The sequence below is a fragment of the Chinchilla lanigera genome, unplaced genomic scaffold (genome assembly GCF_000276665.1).
Source record: "Chinchilla lanigera isolate Chin_1 unplaced genomic scaffold, ChiLan1.0 scaffold00041, whole genome shotgun sequence".
NCBI classification, from domain to species: Eukaryota; Metazoa; Chordata; class Mammalia; order Rodentia; family Chinchillidae; genus Chinchilla; species Chinchilla lanigera.
In genome coordinates, this window is record NW_004955442.1 from 2,516,252 (window position 1) to 2,536,595 (window position 20,344).

General features: G+C 45.3%; 1 protein-coding gene and 1 long non-coding RNA gene across 2 annotated transcripts; one reads left to right on the plus strand and one right to left on the minus strand.

Annotated features, from left to right (window-relative positions):
- Nucleotides 1-14,586: 14,586 nt before the first annotated feature.
- Nucleotides 14,587-19,170, minus strand: Rps15a (ribosomal protein S15a). Its single transcript, XM_005391084.2, has 5 exons — nt 19,098-19,170; nt 17,804-17,941; nt 17,185-17,264; nt 15,406-15,491; nt 14,587-14,729 (listed from the first exon to the last, which is right to left on the minus strand). Exons 2-5 carry the CDS (start codon nt 17,934-17,936, stop codon nt 14,636-14,638), a joined length of 393 nt encoding a protein of 130 aa, XP_005391141.1. The 5' UTR covers nt 17,937-17,941; nt 19,098-19,170; the 3' UTR covers nt 14,587-14,635.
- A 139-nt stretch (nt 19,171-19,309) lies between these two features.
- LOC102029229 lies at nt 19,310-20,100 on the plus strand. Its single transcript, XR_001235417.1, has 2 exons — nt 19,310-19,752; nt 19,842-20,100. It is a non-coding gene; the product is annotated as an uncharacterized LOC102029229 (long non-coding RNA).
- The last annotated feature ends 244 nt before the right edge of the window (nt 20,101-20,344 follow it).

The window sequence follows — 20,344 nt, forward strand, 5'->3', positions numbered from 1 at the left end:
CATTGCCCATCAGAATCGTGGGAATGTGGGATGCCAGACTCCAAAGTACATGAAACCGAGGCCCCTCTCCCTCTACCGCCTAACTCTTTTCTCAGCCTGGCTCACTCCGGACTCTCTCGTCGCCATAACAACTGTCACCCCAGAAGGACCAGTGGAGCCACTGCTGGGAGAGGAGGGGAGAAATGCAAGAACTCTCCCTTGGCTCCTGCCCTCAAGGGCTTTCTCAAGGCTCTCAGCCAACCCATCTGTATTCAAGTGTTCCCTGGGCACTGAAGATAGTGAGCCTGCCTGAGGTGGTCACTTCTCTGTCCCTAGATTCTAGCACAAAGTCTGGCGCTTAACAGATGCTCACCCTGGGAAGAATGAGTAAGGTGGGAGGCGTGGGCTAACTGCACGGGAGCAATCTGCAGGTGAGGGCGCACTAACTGCTTGGCCTGGGGATGTTTCTCAGAATCACCGCTGGCACATCCTGCACCAAGAGTGAGGGCGTAAACTCTGCAAGACACAAGGCAGCACGAGCTCTTATCTGCCGCCTTGCTCCATTCACACAGGATTGTAAAATTCACCAAGATAAAAGGGAATGAAAGGAAATGTCCCCAGGGAAAGGTAAGAGAGATGTTGATGAAGGCAAGTTTCAAGCCTGGCACACACCTATAACCCCAGAACTCGGGAGGCTAAGGCAGGAGGATCCCAAATTCGAGCCCAGCCTAGGTGTTACTGTACCTAGATGTCCCGCAGAGCCTCACGCCCTCGCAGGCGGAACTCTGGGGAGGTGACTGGATCGTGGGGGTGTGATGCTCACCATTGGATTAGTACACTGATGGGTTTATAGCTAGGCGCGCTGGGGGTGAAGCCTGGTGGGAAGAGATGGGTCACTGTGGGGTGGCCAGGAGCCTGTATGTCTGTCTTCCTCCCTTGGTCTCTCCGTTTCCCACTGAGCTCTCCGTCCTCTGCCGCACCTTTCTGCCTTGCTGCCCTACCTTGGAACCACCTGACTACAAACTGTGAACCAAATAACCCTCTCCTCATTCAACCTGTGGGTGTTGGATATTTTGTCCCAGAAAAAAAAAAGTAACTAAGACACTGGGCAACTTGCCAAGACCCTGTCTCAAGATAAAAGATAAAAAAAGGACTGAGGTTGTAGTTCCATGTGAAAGCCCTGTGTTCAATTCCCGTTACAGCAATCAATCAATCAATAAACATTAAATTAATTTTTAAAAAAATAAAACAAGTTTCAAACCTCCACTGGCTGCTGACCAAGCCCCCCCTTTTGGTTGTGAGTCCAGAACAGCTCAGCTCAGATGTCTGCAGCCTCTCCTTTTCAGGCCTCTCCAGGGATATGTGGTGGACACCATGGGGCCTTTGGGGAGTCAGGAGGATCCAACACACAGGGCCAAATGGGCATGTTAGAGCGACTTAACAAACTTTGGACAGATGGATGGACGAACAGATGGGTGAATGGGCAGGAAGATGGAAAACGCCAAGCATAAGGGGAAAAAGAAGGGAAACGGTGATATTGATTGACATGTTCTCAAGAAAGCCTGCACTCTGATGGGACAATTGAGGCCAATTAGAAAGAAAATTAACTGAAGCAAATCTATGGCTTTCCTGAAACAGTTATTTAACAAGCCTGGTTTAAAGTCTGTCTCGAGGGCCGAATTTCTCATTGTCGCTTTTCAGTTTTGCCCCTGATCAACCCAGGCAGCGCACCCAGGGCCCTATCACTGTTCCGTACCATTGCCATTTTGTCGCCCCCAACCCCAAGTCCAAGCCCCGCAGAAGACGTGGCTTGCATGGTTACGTCCAAAGCCAAGGGACTGGAGAGCAGGCGGGGGAATAAACTGACAGGCATTAGGAATTCACCTGTGGCTTGCAAGGTCAAAGTCCCCGCAACTGCCATTTAGAGGCTCCTAATCCATGAAGGAGGGAGTTTAACACCCTCCCCAGACAAGGATGGTGGAAATGGAAAACATGAGAGGGATCAACCACGCAGAGAATCCAGACACCCTCTGCTAAGGAAAATCCCACTTGTAAAGATAAGAGGATTATTTGCTGTGAAATTTGCTTAATAATTGAATAAGAAACTTATTTTAATTCCCAAGTAAAAACCAGACGTTAAGTAATGCGAATTTCCATTTAGCCAGGAGCCAATAAGCAGAAAATATGAATCACTAGATTAGTCCCTGTATACCAGACCCAAATTCTACTTCAAAGAGAGAAACAAAGAATATAAAATTCCCTGACATCCAGATTTTTCTCTAACCAGCAAACTGCCCGACTGGTTTAAGGAGGAGGCTGCCCATGTCTTCCTGGTCTCCTCCTCCTTCTACACCAGGGCCCCACAGAGCCACCCGTGGAGAGCAAACCACAACCCAGGCTGTTCTCTCCTGAACTATTGGCTCAGGACCAGCTGATGGTTGCATGAATGGAGAAACAGTGTGGGGTTCGCTCACCCAGCTGCAGGGGGCAGAACATGTGGAAGGACGTGGGAAGGCTGGGGCATGTTACCTTTCACACAGCACAGAAGTACAGTATTTGTATTGGACCTAAGAAAATTCTCAGCAGTTGAAGATACAGTTGCAAACCATGATGCTCCCATGACCCTTCAAAGGAAAGACTGATCAAGGGCTCAGTGGCAGAGCTTTTGCCTAGCATGAGTAAGTCCTGTGTTCAATCCCCAGCACCACAAAGGGCAGGAGGTTGGTAAAGCTGGGCTTGGTGACCCACACTTGTAATGCCAGCTACTCTGGACACTAAAGCAGACTGTTGGCAACCTAGAAAGACCCTGTCCCCCAAAAAAATAAAAACAGTGGAGATGTAGCTCAGTGGTAGGGTATTTCCCTAGCACATGTGAGGCTGTGAGTTTGACTCCTAGTATTGCCAAAAATAAATAAATGAAATAAAAAAATTAAAGAACCCTTTAATACTTCCAACAAAGCCTTCTTTGTTGGTATCTGAGAGTTTGCTGTCTGTGCCATTTGAATTAACACTGACTGTGATCATTCAACATTTCACTGGCCCAGCCCCCTGCTGATTCCCAGGAGCCTCCATCTCCTGTGGAGTGTCTTCCCTTTGTTCTCTGCCATGGTTTTCTTCAGTTCTTTGAGCTATTTTAAGACAGTTAATTTAAAATCATTATCTAGTAAATCCAACACCTGGACTGCCTCGTGGACAGTTTCTTTTACTGTAAATGATCTATACTTGCACATTTCTGTGCATGTCTTTTAATGAAAACTGAACTTAATTATTTTCCTGGTTCTCATTTGGTTAATGAGCTACAACTCCAACCCTTTTTATGTCAAGACAGGGTCTTGCTAAATTGCTCAGTCTGGCCTCAAACTCTCAATCTTCATGCCTCTGCCTTTGGAGTAGCTGGGATTATAGGTGTGTGCCACTGAGGCCAGCTAAGAGTCCATTTTCTGGTTTCTCTCCATGTTGCATGGTGTGGTTCTTTTTTTTTTTATTTTAAAGAGTAAAAGAAGGATAATATAATAATAGGGGGGCTTACCAAATTACAGACAAAGTGGTAGGAAATTATCAATGGTTATTGTTTTACATATTGTTATTTACAAGACAATTTCTCAGGAAAACAAATAGACAAATAATAGTGAGTTACAGACACAAGAGGTAGGAGATTATCAATAGTTGTTGTACTATACTTTGGTATCTTCAAAGTGGCTTCTAAAGAAAATAAATAGAGCTATACATGAGTGACCTATTGAAAAATCATTAACTATTCTCAATGGTTATTGTAGGAAACACATAATAAACATGCACCCATTTATGAAATAGGATAGGAACAATACAAACATTACAGAATTATGGATAGATTAGTAGGAAAATATCAATGGCTGCTGTAATACATGGTGGTATCTTCAAAGTGGTTTCTCAGGAAGACAGAGATATGCAAGAAAGATCTAACAAGTAGTTATAGCCTAAGGGTTGTCAAAAATAGCGTATTACCTCCTTACCAGTAACTCCTGTCACTGAGGTGTGACGGCTGGAAGGAAGGCCAGGATTGAAAAGAAGGACCAAAAGACTTGCACCTGTGTCTACCAACAGGCTGTTTTCTTGTTCCTCCATAGTCATGATTACCCAGGGCTCCTGCATGAAGATGATGGTCTGGCCAGAGATAGAAGGCAGAGTGTGCCCCTGGGCCCTCTCATTCCTGGTGGACTAACTGGTAGAATGGGTCTGAGCTCTGGGGCCTCCACTTCAGAGGGCAGACCGATCTCCAGTGGTCACCTTTGCATTCAGGGCATGGCCCATGGGGCCTCTTAGGGCAGTTCCTCTTGAGGTGGCCTGGCTTTTAACAGTGGTAGCAGATGAATGCAGTCGTCAAGTTCTTCTTGGGGCCCAGGAATCAGACTTGGTATCTGTTTCTCTTAGTGCTGCAGCAAAAGCAGCTGCTTTTTCTCAGTCTCTTTGTTTTCTCTCCTTGGCCTTCTCTTCATCACGGCTATTAAATACTGAGGAGGCAATTCTTACTAACATCTCAAATGAGCCGTCTGGGGCAAAAGCCATTCTTTGTAGCTTTTTCTCTCCAGCCTCCCATCTTATTGGGACCCCACAACCAGTTAGTGTCCTCTCCCCAACTGTCAGCACAGGCAGCAGGAATCTTGCTGCAGATCTCTCCACAGCTCCAACACAGCTTGTACTGTCAGGGGAAGAATGGCTTCCAGGGAGTCTCTGCAGGTATTTTCACCTGCAGGTATTTTCAGGTGTGGTTCTGAAGCAAATATGAGTTAGGGTGACATGGCTCTTCCCTGCAGCTGAAGAACAGTTTGCAATTTAAACAATTCATTTTCTTATTTGTACATATGAGCTCCAGACACAAGATATGTGAAGCAATACCAATTCTTCAGACATTAGACTGACATTGGACCCTAGAACTAGAGAAAGTTCTTGTGGTGGATTGACAAGTGGTGGTCAACTTGTAACAACAAACAGCTGAATTGAACCAATGTGGTGCTGGGTGTAGGAGGCCCACATGAGGATTGTTGCCAACAGCATAAGAGAAAGAACTGAAGAAGTAGAAGTGAGGCTGTTGGGAGCTGGTAGAAGCTGTTGGGTGCTGTTAGAAGCTATAGAGAGCTGTTGGTTCTCTTGGAGGAGCTTGTCACGCTGGCTTTCCTGATGAACTCAGCTGTTCTCACTGTCTGAGGAGCTTGGGACCTTGTTGTTGCTGAGAATGGCTAAGATTCGCTTTGGGGGAGCTCTGGTCCTCACTTTGAGCATAGCTTCCTGGCTCTGCAGGGGAAGATGGTACACTGCTCAGTCTCCTGAGCATCACATTAGCTTTTGTGATGGGAATTTGGCTTTCCTCATTGTTGGAGGAGCTCGGGACCTCACTGTTGCTGTGGATGGCTGTGGTACTTTTTGGAGGAACTCTGGTTCTTACTTTGAGCATTGCTTCCTGGCTCCAGTGCAGATCCCTCAGCCTGCTAGCACAGATCCTTCATGCTGCTGGCACAGACTTTCTAGCCTCCACCACTGACCTTTGGGCTTTCCCAGCACAGATCTGTGAAATAGATCTGCATGAGACATTGTCATGGGCTCTAGTCCTCCAGTTGGACTCATGCAAGGCATTGTCATGGGCTCTAGGTCTTCAGCTAGACTCATGCAGGACATTTCCATGGGATCCAGGCACTCAGCTGGATTCTTTGGTCATTAGTATGCAGACAGATTTCCTGCACTCTCTTTGTACATGACTCTTTGGGTGACTACTACAAATAACCTTATAAAATATGTGTCCTGTGTTGTATTGTTACCCTTGAGAAACCCCAAACTACAACAGTTCTGTAACAAAAATATTTAATAAGATTTACATTTTTGAAATATTACATTTAGAAATCCAGCTTTAAGCCGGGCATGGTGGCACATGCCTGTAATTCCAGCACTCAGGAGCCTGAGGCAGGAGGATCATTGCAAGTTCAAGACCAGCCTGGGCTACAAGGTGAGCTCAAGGCCAGCCTGAACTGCATAGCAAGACTCTGTCTCAAAAAAAGACAAAAAATAAATAAATAAATAAATCCAGCTTTAAGTCATTTTTATCCCAAACTTTGATCTATGTTTTGTTTTTCAGTATTTTTATTAAGAAAAATTATGAAACATATGCATACTTAAATTTTCACAATTGAAAAACTCCAAAGTCATCACCAGGCATTTTTAAACCTTTAGAATACAGAGTCTGCCAAAAAAAATGTATACATTATAAAAAGAAAAGTTTGCATAAATATTTTAATGTTAAATTTATTGAGACATCATGAGATTAATGCAAGTTACCTTTGGCCTCTACAGTTACAAGAGGTGCTCCAAGTGGTGGCCATTAGCTTCCAGATATTTATTAGCACGGTGTTTCAGTCAGTGCTAACTAGAGAAACAGCTTTAATGCAAGATATACAAATATAACAGTCTACAAGATTGGCTTACAATGGCCACACAGAGTCAGGTGTGGAAGAGTGCAAAAGGTCTGTCTGTGCTCTGGAGGTGCGAGGATCCCGTCGAAGACCTGGAGCTCACTGCAATGTTTCACGCAAGTCCTACAAGGAAGCCACACGGTCTGTGCTGTTGGGAGCCGCTGAAGCTGGAAAATAATTACACAGCAGGATGAAGCCAGCCTGAGAACACCGCAGCTCCTCGGAGTAAACAAGCGTTTGTAACTTGTTAACTGGTTGCTGGCAGCGAGACAAAAAGTTAACCAACCTCTCCAGGGTATAAATAAACGCTCTACTGTTTGGGGGCAGTCCTCCTGCTCATCAGGCAAGAGGTAACGCCACCTGACCCCAAGTCTTATCTCGTCTTTATTTTTCTCATACCCACCGCTGTTTCTCTCCAGGATACAAGGAGAGACCAACAAGGTTCCCTACACTGTGCCAGAAGGCTGAAAAGCGCTGTCCAAGGTGAAGGAGAAGATCGGAGCTCCTCCAAAGACACAGGTGAGCCTTCCTTGCATCCCTTTTAATTCACTCTGAACACAATCCTCCCTAGAGTGGGTCTTCAGTCCCAGAACTATGCTGAGTCAATTTAGTTGGGCATTTCTTACTCAGGTTGATACAGTTAACGATCACATACTGAAAACTGCTGAAGTGTGCACCTATTTTTTTGATAGACCTAAATGGTATACATTTAGTCGTGCATGGTGGCATAAGTCCATAATTCTAGCATTAGGGAGACTGAGGCAGGAGGATCACTGTGAATTTGAGACCAGCTTGGGCTACACAGTGAGTTCAAGATCACCCTGAATAACTTAGTGAGACCTTGTCCCAAGAAAAAAGGTGTTTTAGTAAAAACTACATGAACTGATACTCATTATTTATATAATATGTATTTTGTATTTTGCCCTTTAAATTTTATTTAAGAGTAGGAAGAGTTTATTGAGAGAAAGAAAGCTTCTGAGACAGGAAGGGGGCCTGGAAAGTGGGTCACTCCACCCTGGAAATTTTATAAATATTTTTCAATGAAAAGTTTTAAGAACACAGCTTTTTTTTTTTTTTTTTTCCAAGCCATGATGCCCAGCAGAAGACAACTTTATTGGGAGTTTTTTGGGGTTTTGTAACATTTTTTTTCCAGCCAACTGTGGTGGTGAGTGCCTACAATCCCAGAACTCTTTGAGAGGCTGAGGCAGGAGTATCTAAGTTCCAGCCCAGCCTGGGCAATTTAGCAATTTAATGAAAACCTGTCTCGAAATTTTAAAAAAAGAAACTAAAGATGTAGGTCAGTGTGAAAGCCCTAGTTGGATCTCTAGTACTGAAAATAATTATTAGTTAAATACTATAACCACTGTAAGGTTTTGTTTTGTTTTCACATTCACACATGTTCTGTAACAAAATGTAAATCTGTTCTGTAATAAAAATAATTTAATAAGATTAACATTTTTGAAATATTACATTTAAAATCCTCTACTCACAGTGTAGTTACATCCTGAGAAAACCATGGTAAGTTGAAAATACTGTACAGTCAAAATGGACTTAATCCACCTGGCCTACTGAGCATCCCAGCTTAGAACACAGCACAGGTGAGGTATGGGTTGTTTCCCCTCCTGGGATGGGGCGAGCTGGGAGCTGAGCCTTGCTGCCAATGGACAGCACAACAAATCAAGCCACTGTCACCAGCCCAAGAAACAGTCAGAACTTGAAACTCAAGTACAGTGTCTGCTGAATGCATACCACTTTGCACCACTGAAGCAATAAGACCATTTTAACTTGAACCATCATAAATGGGGACTTGTCTGAGCTTTAGTTCACACTTTTATAAAAATATATTCATTTTGTGTTGAAATTACATTTACTTTTTATCCTTTAGAGCATTACTACCAATAGAATGAGTTATGAGAAACCTTTTACTATAACCACACACTTAATGATTTTACAGAAATGAAAGCCAAAAAGATAAATTTTATGGAATATATAATAATCTGTAGGGCTGGGGGTGTAGCTCTGTAACACAGCACCTGCCTGGCAAGCCCAAGGCCCTGGGTTCAATTCCTGGTACCAAAAAAAAAAAAAAAAAATTGTATGTTATTAATGTCTTGATTTCTCATCCAAACACTGTCGGTCCATCAACCAACATACATAAGTTCAGCTTTGCTTGCTATTTTCTCCACTTGCTCTCGTACAAAGCCAGATTTGTTCATGTGTGCTGTTCACAGAAGGTCCTCTTGTGGCTCCTTACAAAATGACTTTTTCCACACAGCAGGAATTATGGCGACCAGTAGCACCTATGGTTTTCACCATACAATTTGCATTGTATGGTGAAAAGACACAGGTGCCCATATCTCATCCTCACACCCTGGCCAGAACCAGTTCCAGCCAAGTACACTCCTGCCACGTGCACAACAAAGGTAGAACCCAAGGATTTAGTGTACATTTTGAAGAGAAAAACCCCACATTCCCCCAGGCTCAGAATATCCAAAAGTATCTTCCACCCGGTTTGTCCAGCTCCTGATCCTGGGACTGAACATCAGACCCAGTGGGCTACACTCAGCAGGTATTTACAATCCTGCGGACAGCGGGGCAGAGGCAGGTGCGGGAGGGGCTGGAGGCAGCCTCACAGCCTGGCTGGAATGAGGGGGCGGCCCAGAGTCTCCTGGCAGCCACTCAGGGAAGAGCAATCTCTTTTTCTGACTCTGTGTCCCATTCTTTTCCTTCTCGTAACTTAAGCCCTCACTAAGTAAGTCTCAGAGCTGGCTCCAAGCACAGTCCTGACGGGTTAGGTCAGCAGCAGACCCAGACCTCTGCAGCTCAGAACACTGAAGCCCAGTTCTTTGCATGTCAGTGTCATGCTTGGTCCTGGACTGGGCTGAAAGAGCAGACAGCTCAGCATAATTACCCATCACCAGGGATGAAAGAAGAGCACCAGCGGACTCTGACAGCCACTACACGCCCCACCTGGAAGAAACACACAACACTTCTGCTCACCCTGGCCAGAACCAGTTCCAGCCAAGTACACTTCTGCCACGTGCACAACAAAGGTAGAACGCAAGGATTTAGTGAACAGCTGTATCACCACCCAGCACTTTACTTACCACTGTTAATCCTCACACCTTGTGACGTACTACTGTCATGTTAAAGAAGAAACCAACACACAAAAGTAGGGCTGGTGCTGGGCGTGGTAGCGCACTCCTGTAACCCCAGCACTTGGGAGGCTGGGGAAGGAGGACTGCCTGAGTTCAAGGTCAGCTCAGTGGTAGAATGCGTGCTCGGCATGCACAAGGCCACGGGTTCCATCCCCAGCACCTCAATCAGTGAGGTACCTCAATTCCCAAGCAGTGGGGCAAAGCTCCTGGCCCAAGACCATACAGTGAGAAATGAATGAAGCTGCTTAACTCTGAAGATCATTTTCTGAACTATCAGTTTTGGAGGGTGGGTACGGGGAATCGAACTCAGGACCTTACACTTGCCAGGCAAGTATGTGCCGCAAAGCTAAATCCTTGGCCCCTGAACTATAATTTTCGTTGTTCACTTGGCTTATTTTCTGTGTGATCTTATTTTCTGTTGCTCATGAGATCACTAAAAGTATAAGGGAAAAACTGGGTGACAGGATAGTAACCTTGACCTGAAATCCTGCCCATATCTCATTCTATTCCCTGCTGAGATCAGTTCGGGTCCCATAGACTCTAGGGACCCACTACTGCAGCAGGGCAGTAGATAGGAGTGTCCTTAAAACACGCTCTCAGAAGAGAAAAGGCGGGGTGGGGAAGGGGCTGCTCTCCCATGACCACGAAGGTCATAGGTGATTTCTTAAAAGTATGGTGACAGATATGGATACCCAGGACAAACTGCTCCGTGTTTTGGAGGTCGATGCCTCCAACAGGGGCACAGATGATGTGTGTGGATCCTTGTGTGCCAAGTGCTGGCATCGTGCCTGGCCACAGTGAACAGCTAAGAAACACTGGGAGAGACAGGATGCACGACACACCATGACAAAGGGCAGATGTGGAGCTGGACAGTTTCACAGCTCTGTGCTTCCCTTTTCTCACTGGAAATACCAGAGTAGAAAACAGCACCCACAGTATAGAATTGTTAAGGTTCAATGAGGTAACAACATACCAAAGGCACTTCACTCCAGGTCTGGGGCTAGAGTTTGAATGCTTTTCCCTCCCAAGTTCACGTGGAAACTTAACTGCCACTGAGTGCTGAAGTGGGACTTTTAAGGGGTGGCTAGGCCATAAAGGTTCCACCTCTATAAAGAGGGTCCCTTATAAAAGGGCCAGTATGGTCCCCTTCCGTGCTGTGGCTCTGCCTTGTGAGGGGGGCCATTCCTCCCCTAGTGAGGACACAGGGCTCTAGGGGTCAACGCTGAGCCCACATCAGACCCCAAGCCTACAGGGTTGGTCTTGCACCTCCCAGCCTCCAGCACCGTGAGAAGTCAAGGTCTGTTCTTCGTAATTACCCAGACTGTGGTACTGTTCCAGCAGCACAAGACAGATTAAGATGGTGAACACACAGTGAACACCAGAAACCACTATTAGTCTTCTCAAGGCATCCTATTTTTTGGAGAGGTAAGACATAAAGTATAAAAACATGTTCCTTTGGAGATTTGGGCAGGCACTGACATGCAAGGACCCTCAGGAACACATCCAGGAAGAGCAACAGGCGCGGGGGGCCTCAGATGTGGAGCACATGTGACTGGAGTTAGGACAGAGGATGGGAGGCAATGTTCTAGAAAACAGTGGCTTGAGAAGTGAGGTGATACTCAAGAGTTAGGTCTCCCACAGAGCTGAAAGCCAACATCCCGGCTCAGGGTGAAGAGAAGGCCCTCAGCGTCCAAGGCTCTTCAGTCTGGTACTCCTCACTCTGAGGCTGGCGAAACTGCTTCTAAATGAGATCCCTGAGCACACACTGGTACGGAGGGGCTGCTAAAATGTGGAGAAGGCCCTTGCCAGTGGCAGCTTCTAGTCAAAGGCTCTAGGGAACTCTTCTAGCCAAATGCACAGGCATCTAAGTCTCGGGTATATTTTCAGGGACAGTAATGCATCGCTGACACCTGTGGGTTCTCGGCTGAGAACCCAGTGACTGGACAGGTACGGGGACCCTGTGAACACTAGACTCGAAAGTGCCCTGGTGGGTCTGGATGATCCAGGTGCTATCCCTGCTCCCCGCAGCCCTGGGCCTCTGCCCTTCAGCTGTAGGGAGGCTGGGAGAAGAGACTGCAGTCTGAGCCAAGGCAGGAAATGCAACTGTCCCCAGATCTGCAAACCTGGGGGCTAGTCCCTGCCAAGCGGCCCCAGGTCATGCAGGCCTCTGCTCAACAAGGTCTCACAAACATGGCTAATGCCATCTCTTTCCTGCTAACAAACGTGGCTAAGGCCATCTGCTTCCTGCTACCATAAGAAACTTACACTGTTAAACCCATCAACTTAGCTGGGTATTGGTTGCCTGTAATTCTAGCACTCTGGAAGGCTGAAACAGGAACATCACAAGTTTGAACTGAACCTTGACAGCGTAGTGACTCAGCAACATTCTGACCCAAAAAATAAAAAGGGCTGGGGACATAGGTCGGAAGTCACTTCAATCCCCAGTACTGAAAGAAAAATCCACCAACTGGCCATCCGCTTCCTCTTACTCCACATTTTTTCCCACTCCTAACACAGAATCTCCACAAACTGTTGATGGCAAATGGACCATCACGTCCCATTTTGGTATTTGAAGTTAGAATAAAGCGATGATTAAGTCAACACACATCATAAATCAGGCAGCCCCGTCCAGAACTAGGATAGGACCAGAGGCACAGTAAGACACACATGGTATGAAGATAAACCATCAGCTCTCTGAAGACTCTGACCCCTTCACCTGTGCCTAACAAGTTTTTTAAGATCAAAAATGACTGTCAACTACTTCGGTGTACTCCTCCTCCTTTGGCAGCTCCGCGGGAGATTTGTGTTCCCAAAGCACAGAAGGAAACTTGAGGCAGTTAAGTAGAACACAGCTCAATTCTGGCCTGTCGGACCTCCCCAAAACAATATTCCTCATGGTCTAACATGAGACTCCAAACTGTTATGCCTCATTTTGATTAATGGAGCCTGTATTTGCCACATCCGAGGTCAGTCTTTCACATTCCTGGCTGTGCCGAAGCCTCCTGTAGGAAGTTAGAGCAGCAGCCAGGTCCAGGGATTGGGTGGGATCTAGCCAGTAAAAGGCAGAGCAGACTAGGCACGGGCGTCAGGCCAGGACCAGCCCTTCCCACCTCCATGGTGACTTGCAGCTCCTTACTTTAGCTACTTCAGCTTGCACTTAGTTGTTCTAGACCACTGATGATGGCCTTCTGGAGCATCCAATGATATAAACAGCCCGCTACGGCACACGCCACCGCTGACCTATGCTGAGATTCCCAGGCCTCACTAACAGGCACACTCTCAAATAGGTCCTGTCCCCATCAGATGAGCAGGAACCCTCCACAAACTCTACCTCCAACTCTAGGTAAACTGTGTGAGAACCAGAAAGCTCTTCAGGAATAGTTTGTTAGTGGTAGAACTGAAAAACTAGTAAAACACTTGTAAGAAGTAACTTTACACGAATGTCCCTAAACCTTCTTTGCCCTTGCATCCATGCAGGTGGGCTAACACACTACTTTCTTAGGAAATGTATACTCCCTGCCTTTTCCCAGATAAACACAAGGCCCAACAGTACTGTGACTCAACATCCCTACTGAGACTGTTAGTTGTGCTTGAAGAACTATTTCACCCATCACTGAAGTAGCTCTTAAATGACAGGTGTCAAAGAAGCCTGACAGAAGTCACTTGTTTGGAAACGCAAACCTCACTACCACACTAGAAAGCTCAGGGAGAAAGACAAAAAAAAGCGGGGGGGCAGTGCTGGGGATTTAGCTCAGCTGTACAGCACCTGCCTGGCAAGCGTAAGGTCATGAGTTTGATTCCTGGTACCGGAAGGAAAAATAAAAACAATAGAAAGCTCAGGGAGACAACAGTATGTACACTGGAACCGTTCCCAGTTCTGCACTTGTAGCCGTCCAATGCTCACACCTGAAGGCTGTAAACTCACCACTATTTCCTATCCTTGCCTAGCAAATCCCTGTAACAATTCCAGTTGCAAACTTCCGCAGGTGCACCTTGTCGGCTTCTGAACAATTTTCTTGGAATAGACTCCTTTGTAAGTCAGGGCCTTACTGTCCACGTCTCCACAGATGCTTCTCATTGGCCAGATCTACAGCCCCCTTTACCAAGTCTACTCTAAGGCACGCAGTAAGTGTAAATTATGAATTCCAAACTTATTAAGAATAAAAAATTCCATTTTTATACTAATTACATGCTGACACCCAAGTAAACAAAGTATTAGTACCAACCTCTATGTTTCCATTAACATGGCCTGTGGTACAAGTGACCTGGGCAGAGAAAATGTAGCCCTGGTCCACCTCACGAGGCTACCAGGTGCTCTTTGGTGGCTAAGCTCCCAGCTCCAAAAGTGCAGCCAACAAAACTTCCCCCAGCCCCAGAATATCCCACGGCTTTCACCCTTGCAATCCTCCAAGAGTTCCAAGTTTCCGTGGCCGAAGAAAATCAAGCTGATGACCCAATGAGGACTCACACACCACCACCCCCCACCTTCCAAATATAACAGGTTTGGAATAGTTCCTAATGTTTAACAGTGACCATTTTACAAATAGTCACTGAGATGCCACCCCAGTTTACTGTGGATGGCACCTGTAAACTTTCCCATAAGCTATTCCATTATGAGCACTTACACAGTAAGAACTATAACCATGCTAACCATGTTTTTAGCAATATTTACAACAGTGCATGAAATGTGTTGTCATGCTACAGAGCATGACAATCGGCTTATGAACAATTTTCCTGGAACGGACTCTTGAAAGGACCAGCCCTTTCGGCGTATATAATTAAAGACTCCAGAACATGAGCCCAAACCCAGATTCAACCACCCAGGAACAGACAACACCATCCAGGAACAGTACCATCTTCTGGTACACCATGACACAGGTGATGGTATACATACATAAAATCAAAGGACTTGTTCACAGCATAGCAAAAGCATTCACCAATTAATACAACAGCTGTACATCGCCACAGACACTCTTCCTACATGGCTACAAAGGCTCAAAACGATCAAGTGGAAGCACCAGAGTCCGCTGAGGCATTTTATTTGTATGTTTTACATCCCTAGAAAAAGAATCCCAGGATTTTCCCTCCTGTGTGTTTTCGTCGCGCTTCTTCATGGTCCATGATGCCAGCTGAGGTTGTCAATACAATGAAACTATGGAGTAGAAAAAAAACATGCTAGTGAGTTGCACAGTTCAATATAAACTGCCTTCTCTGCTGCAGGAAATACTATCCTTACTAGGGGCTATGTGTTTTGTGAGGGACACAGGCAATGAAGTTTCCCTACCTAAGCGGGCGATTACCTGGGTCAACTGTGCACAAACCCCAGCCACACTCAACCCTGATCTCTGCTGACACTGAGAACCAATTGTTTAACCAGAAACAAAGGCAGGGAACACCTTTGGCTCCAAAGGAGGCAAACAAGGATTTGAACACAGGAGGGACTTTCCCTCGTCTACAGCTCAGAAGTGATTCAGGCCATGCAGGAACATAAAATATGAACTATGCCACCTGTAGTGAGAAGACAGGAAAGCAAACAACTCTGCTAACCCCAGTCAAAGCACTCATGTGCCTCTCAGACCTGAACCCTAACACAGAAAATGCGGTAACAACTGATATGAGGGAAACAAAATACAAGTGGATATTTATTTTGGATTTTGGGGAAGATGGCCACATCTGTATTTATTATCCAACATGAAATTTGCGAACAGAAGTGTTCATGAACTTACGTACCACTGTAATAACAAGAAAATGAAATCTTACCTGAAGTTAAAAACACACTACAACAATTCTAAGCATTAGTATTTTTTAACTGAGGAAACCCAACTCACCCAAACTGACGGGATGGGAGCAGGTTATTCTGCCATTTTTCCAGGTCTTTCAGCTGCACGTCAAACCTGGGACTGATCACACCACACTGTAAAGAAACAAAAAATTAAAAGTTTCACCTTACCAGTTAACAGAAAAACTAATCAACGTAAGACCGCACTCATAACGCTGACTAGTCACTGCTAGATCACTAACATGCACCCCAAGGGCCGGAGGGCTGGCTGTCCAAGAGCAATGACAAGCAAGGAGCTGAGACCAACCCAAGTAAGAGGACAGCCAAACTTTTAACACCCACCAAATCAAGAGCTGTCTTAAGAGCATCTGTCACTCAACTACATGGAAATACTAAAGCAATAAATTTTCAAACATCTACTAAGGTAAGACCACCTCACAGATGGGCTCTACTTACAAAAACTGGCACACATAAAAACTCGATTGGGGATGGAACACAGCTCAGTGTGATGGCCTCAGGTTCAATCCTCCAAAGGGTGTAAGGGGTGGACTGCCAAATTGCTCCTTATTCTGCTCAGATTTTCTCTTTTATTTTTGTTACTAGGGATTACTAAATTCAAGGGTGTTGTACCCCAGTGATACCCCTAGTTCTGCAGCTCTCCTGCCTCGGCCTGCCAGAATGTTGGCTTCTAAGTAGGTACCACCACGTCTGGCTCCAGGGCAATCTTAATAGTATGATCAAGGCCAGGACTTTTAATACATCTGTAACACCATCTACTCTCTAAAACTCAGTTACCACATTCCCAGGGTAAGGGTAGGCCCATCTCTTACTTGAAGGCGACATGTAAGTAAAGTTGAGAGAAACTTAAAATAAACTTAGCACCCACCCACTGCATTAAACATGACTTTGGGCAACTCACTTCCTAGTCTGTCTTCACCACATCCATGTTGGACTAGGTATCTCAAAGTCTTGGAAAACATCAAAGCTGTAATATTTTAACAGTAAACACCTGAGAACTCTCAAAAACATACTTGGGCCAGCTATAGGGGCATACACCCGTAATCCCAACACTTGGGAGGCTGAGGCAAGAGGACTGCCCAGAGTTTGAGATCAGCCTAAACTGCATAAGGAGACCCTAAAAAACCCAAAACCAGAAACAAAATACCATGCTTCATGTTTTCTGTCATTCTAAATTGAACATTAAAAGAAAACACAGTATTTTAATTCTGCCACTACTTGTATCTAGAGCTCCACTGCCATTTTTATCTGCAGTGAAATTTTAGTGCCCATGAAAAGCAGGGTTACATTTGGTTGGTGTGATATATTATATACAATGTACCTCAGAGGACACATACAGCTAAACATCATGCATATGACCATAAAAGACTTTGCGACCAAACTGAAAAAGGCAGTCTAAGTTCTCAAAAAGACAGGAAGTCTATGCAAACAAAACAGAGCAAGTAATACTGGTACTTAGAGAACCCCATTACCAGCATCAAAAACACACATCACCAACACCAAAATAAGCCACTCAGTAGCTTTGTGGCCTTGAGCCCTTGAAGTTCAAGGCACTGAAGTAGACAGTGTAACGTCTTAGATTCAAATACTTAAGCATCTATCACCAGCATTGGTTTCGCTACCCCACATCTCCCTTTCTAACAGCTAATACTCCAAACTGACAAAAATCCAGCACCAACAACCTTGGTGAATATATGAAATTAAATTTGGTATGAAAAGAGCAGTGCACCTCTACTAGGTATTTACAAAAACAACTACATACAATGTTAAAGAATTATTAAGACTCTAAAATGCATAAAACAATCCTTACCTTGTTTAACCTGCCTGTGAGGTTCACAACAATTTTTCCAGCTCTGTGATCATCAATGATTTCAAATTCGCCAATGTAACCTACAAAAACAGAACTATCTGTATCAAATTGAAGACAGGCATCTGAGGCCTGATCCATTAGTATTTCTGCTTTTGCCTACTAGTTTTCTCCTTCACATCACCTCCAGCAGTTTAACCATTACTCTGTATCAGAAGTAACTTTCACAACCCTGTATTAATATAAAACTTTGTGAGCAACATTTAAACTATCCACCCGCCTATTCTGAACAGTATTATTTTCCCCCTGTCCCTTCACCACTTCTAACCCCAAAAGGCTACTTTGTGTCAAAGACACAGACCAATAGGAAGTCTTGAGTAGCCCAGGAGCCCTGCCTTGTTAAGACTTGCCATTAAGCAACCAGACAAGCTGCTTTTTTCAACAATCCTATCCCGTTTAGTGGTCTTTAGCCCTGTCATCCGAACAAAACTATGGCCCTCCTCCACAGATTCCCAACTTAACTGTATTACTTCCCAGGTACAACTGACACTTCGCTTCTCAGGAACAGAACTGATTCCTTTAAAACTCGGCATCAACACATAAAACACAGCAACACACTTACCATGCTTCATCATCACAGTTAAAAACCGGACGATGACTTTGGAGCACGGCCTAATAAGGACCTGGCGTTTGCCTCTCTTTTCGGCATTGTTGATGCTCTTGAGAGCATCAGCCAGGACATTCATGCGCACCATTATGGCTGTTCGGGAAGACAAAACAGGTTTTATTGGCATTGTCAACTATACTGAATACTCAATCAGTCCTACGATTTTGAATGTAGGCCTTCCTTCCTATTCCCACCATGTTTTCTGAACAAACATTACCAGCATCCAGCAAAATTCTATTTACTATGGTTGTTGAAAACAAGCTAGCAGGAATGTCAGACACTAAATTCATTCATAGACTACTGATCCTGCAGCATACGAATGGCTAGAGTTAGGATACAGGGAAAAACATCTAAAAAAGCCTCAAAACTGGCAGTAACTGTCACCTACGCAAACGAAAATACCAGCTATACCCAGTTACTGAGAACAGAACTTGAGAATCAACTGCAACGCTTCCCCAGTTTTTAAAAATCAGCAACACCCGCTCTTCCAATTCTCAAGTCAATTCACTTTCAACCGTGTTCTAATACCCTAAAAACGCTGTTTTACTTTCACCTAACAACTAACGTCCAACAATACGGGTCTGCGTCGAAAACAAACATGCCCTCTCCCCGCCACCCTACTGGACTCTTCCAAGGGTCATGAACTGCAAGATACACTAAGTTTAAACAGCCTAAAAACTAAGGCCAAATCATGTTTCAAGCACCAGGAAGAGCAGAACTGCTCTAAGTTCCACAGAACTTAGGGAACAACTTGAGGGGGAAAAACCAGGAATCCCGAAGAGCTAGGTGAGTTCTCGGCAAACTGCCCGCTCAGGTAGGGCGAAGTTTTCCCGGCTCGGCGGCCTCAGCCTCCCAAGCTCCCAGCTCGAGGAAGTTAAGAAGCTTCATGTACGTCCCATCCCGGCCACTATTCCAGACTCGGCTAGAACCGAGACGCTACCTTAGCCGCTAAAGGGAGATCCAGACACAGCCGGTCGAGGCGGGGCTGCGAGGGCTACAGCCTCTGCGGGCGGCCAGAAGCACCACATCCCGCCAGCGCTGCGGCCTGCATCCCTAGAGCCGGTCGGCCAGGGGAGAGCGTGGGGCGCCCGGGGATCGTTCTCCTCTGAGCCTACCCAGGCGCCGCAAAGCCAGAACCCCCGGCACAGGAGGGTCCCAGGGTCCTCCCGGCGACCCGAGCCAAGCCTCACACTGTGGGATGGCGCTGATAGGCGACGGATTAAATCGGAGCCAACAGAGAGTCACTCACCGGCACGGAAAGATGGCGGAAAGAGGACGGGAGGGGCGAGCGCACAGAGTTATGGGAAATAGGCGGGCCATCGCGAGATTTTCAAAGTAACGGAAAAAATACTTAGTGACCTGCTTGTAGAAGTACGCGAACGTAGGGGCGGAGCCTCCTCAGGGATTGATAGTTGACAGCCGAAAGAATCAACCTTCCAAGGTAAGTCCTAGAGGAGATCCAAGTAAAGCATAAAGTTTCGACTACTTCTTGGCACTTCATCTGTAAAAATACAAAACCGACAACAAGGTCCTAGATATTTGCTAATTTTCATTGCAATAACAATTCAGTACCATTTAGAATAAATTTTGCTACTTGCGTATTTATAGTGTCTCTGGAAGGACCTGCAGTAGTCGGTCAATGCCTCTGGGCGGCGTTTGGAATTGGGATGGAAACTTCCTTTTATTTTTATTTTCAAAACCTGGTAGAGGATTGAAGCCGGGGAGGGGCGCTGAGGTGAACTAAATCCCCAGCTCTTTGTATTATTTTACTTTGAGACATGGTCTCGCTAAGTAGCCCAGGCTGAGCTCCAGCTTGCCTCTGTATTCTTGTCAGGCTCAGGAGGAACTGGTTTACAGGTTCACACCGCTCACGGCCTCGTAGACATTTTTGGTGTTTTTGAGACGTAGGTATATACAGAGTCCGCCAAAAAAAAAAAAAAAAAAAGTATACACACTTCAGGAAAACAAAAACAGTATGATATTTTTTCAACAGATGCTGTTACCCTCGTGTGGGGCCCCTGGAGGATGTCGTATATCGCAGAAAACCCACTAGCCTGCCGGCCCTTGGAGAAGAACCTGAAAACGCAGGTGCAGCGATCTTAGTGACCAAGGTTACCCACGCAGCAGTTCATCATACTAATAAATGTCTGGAAGTTAAAGGCCACCACTTTGACCAGCTCTTGTGGAGGCCATAGGTAACTTGTGTTAATCTCCTATCTCAATAAATTTAGTACTTGTATAAAATATTTAAACAAGTTTTTTTTCCTGATGTGTGTATACGTTTTTTTGGTGGACTCTGATTTTTCCAAAGTAGTTTAAAATGTTTTTAAATTGGTAGTATCTCTTTACAGTCGCTTTCTTTTTTTTTTTTTTTTTTTTTTTTTTGGTACCAGGAATTGAACTCAGGACCTTGTGCTTGCCAGGCAGGCGCTGTGCCACTGGGTTATATCCCCAGCCCGCCTTTTTTGTTTTTGGTCTTTTGAGACAGGGTCTCGC

What these genes read in the sequence shown, in the direction of transcription:
- Rps15a (XM_005391084.2), bottom strand. Translation starts at nt 17,936, where the DNA reads ATGGTGCGCATGAATGTCCTGGCTGATGCTCTCAAGAGCATCAACAAT. An exon ending in AACTGTGATGATGAAGCATG is followed by an intron (nt 17,265 to 17,803) that starts GTAAGTGTGTTG and finishes CTGTTTTTGTAG; the next exon opens with GTTACATTGGCGAATTTGAA. An exon ending in TCACAGGCAGGTTAAACAAG is followed by an intron (nt 15,492 to 17,184) that starts GTAAGGATTGTT and finishes GTTTCTTTACAG; the next exon opens with TGTGGTGTGATCAGTCCCAG.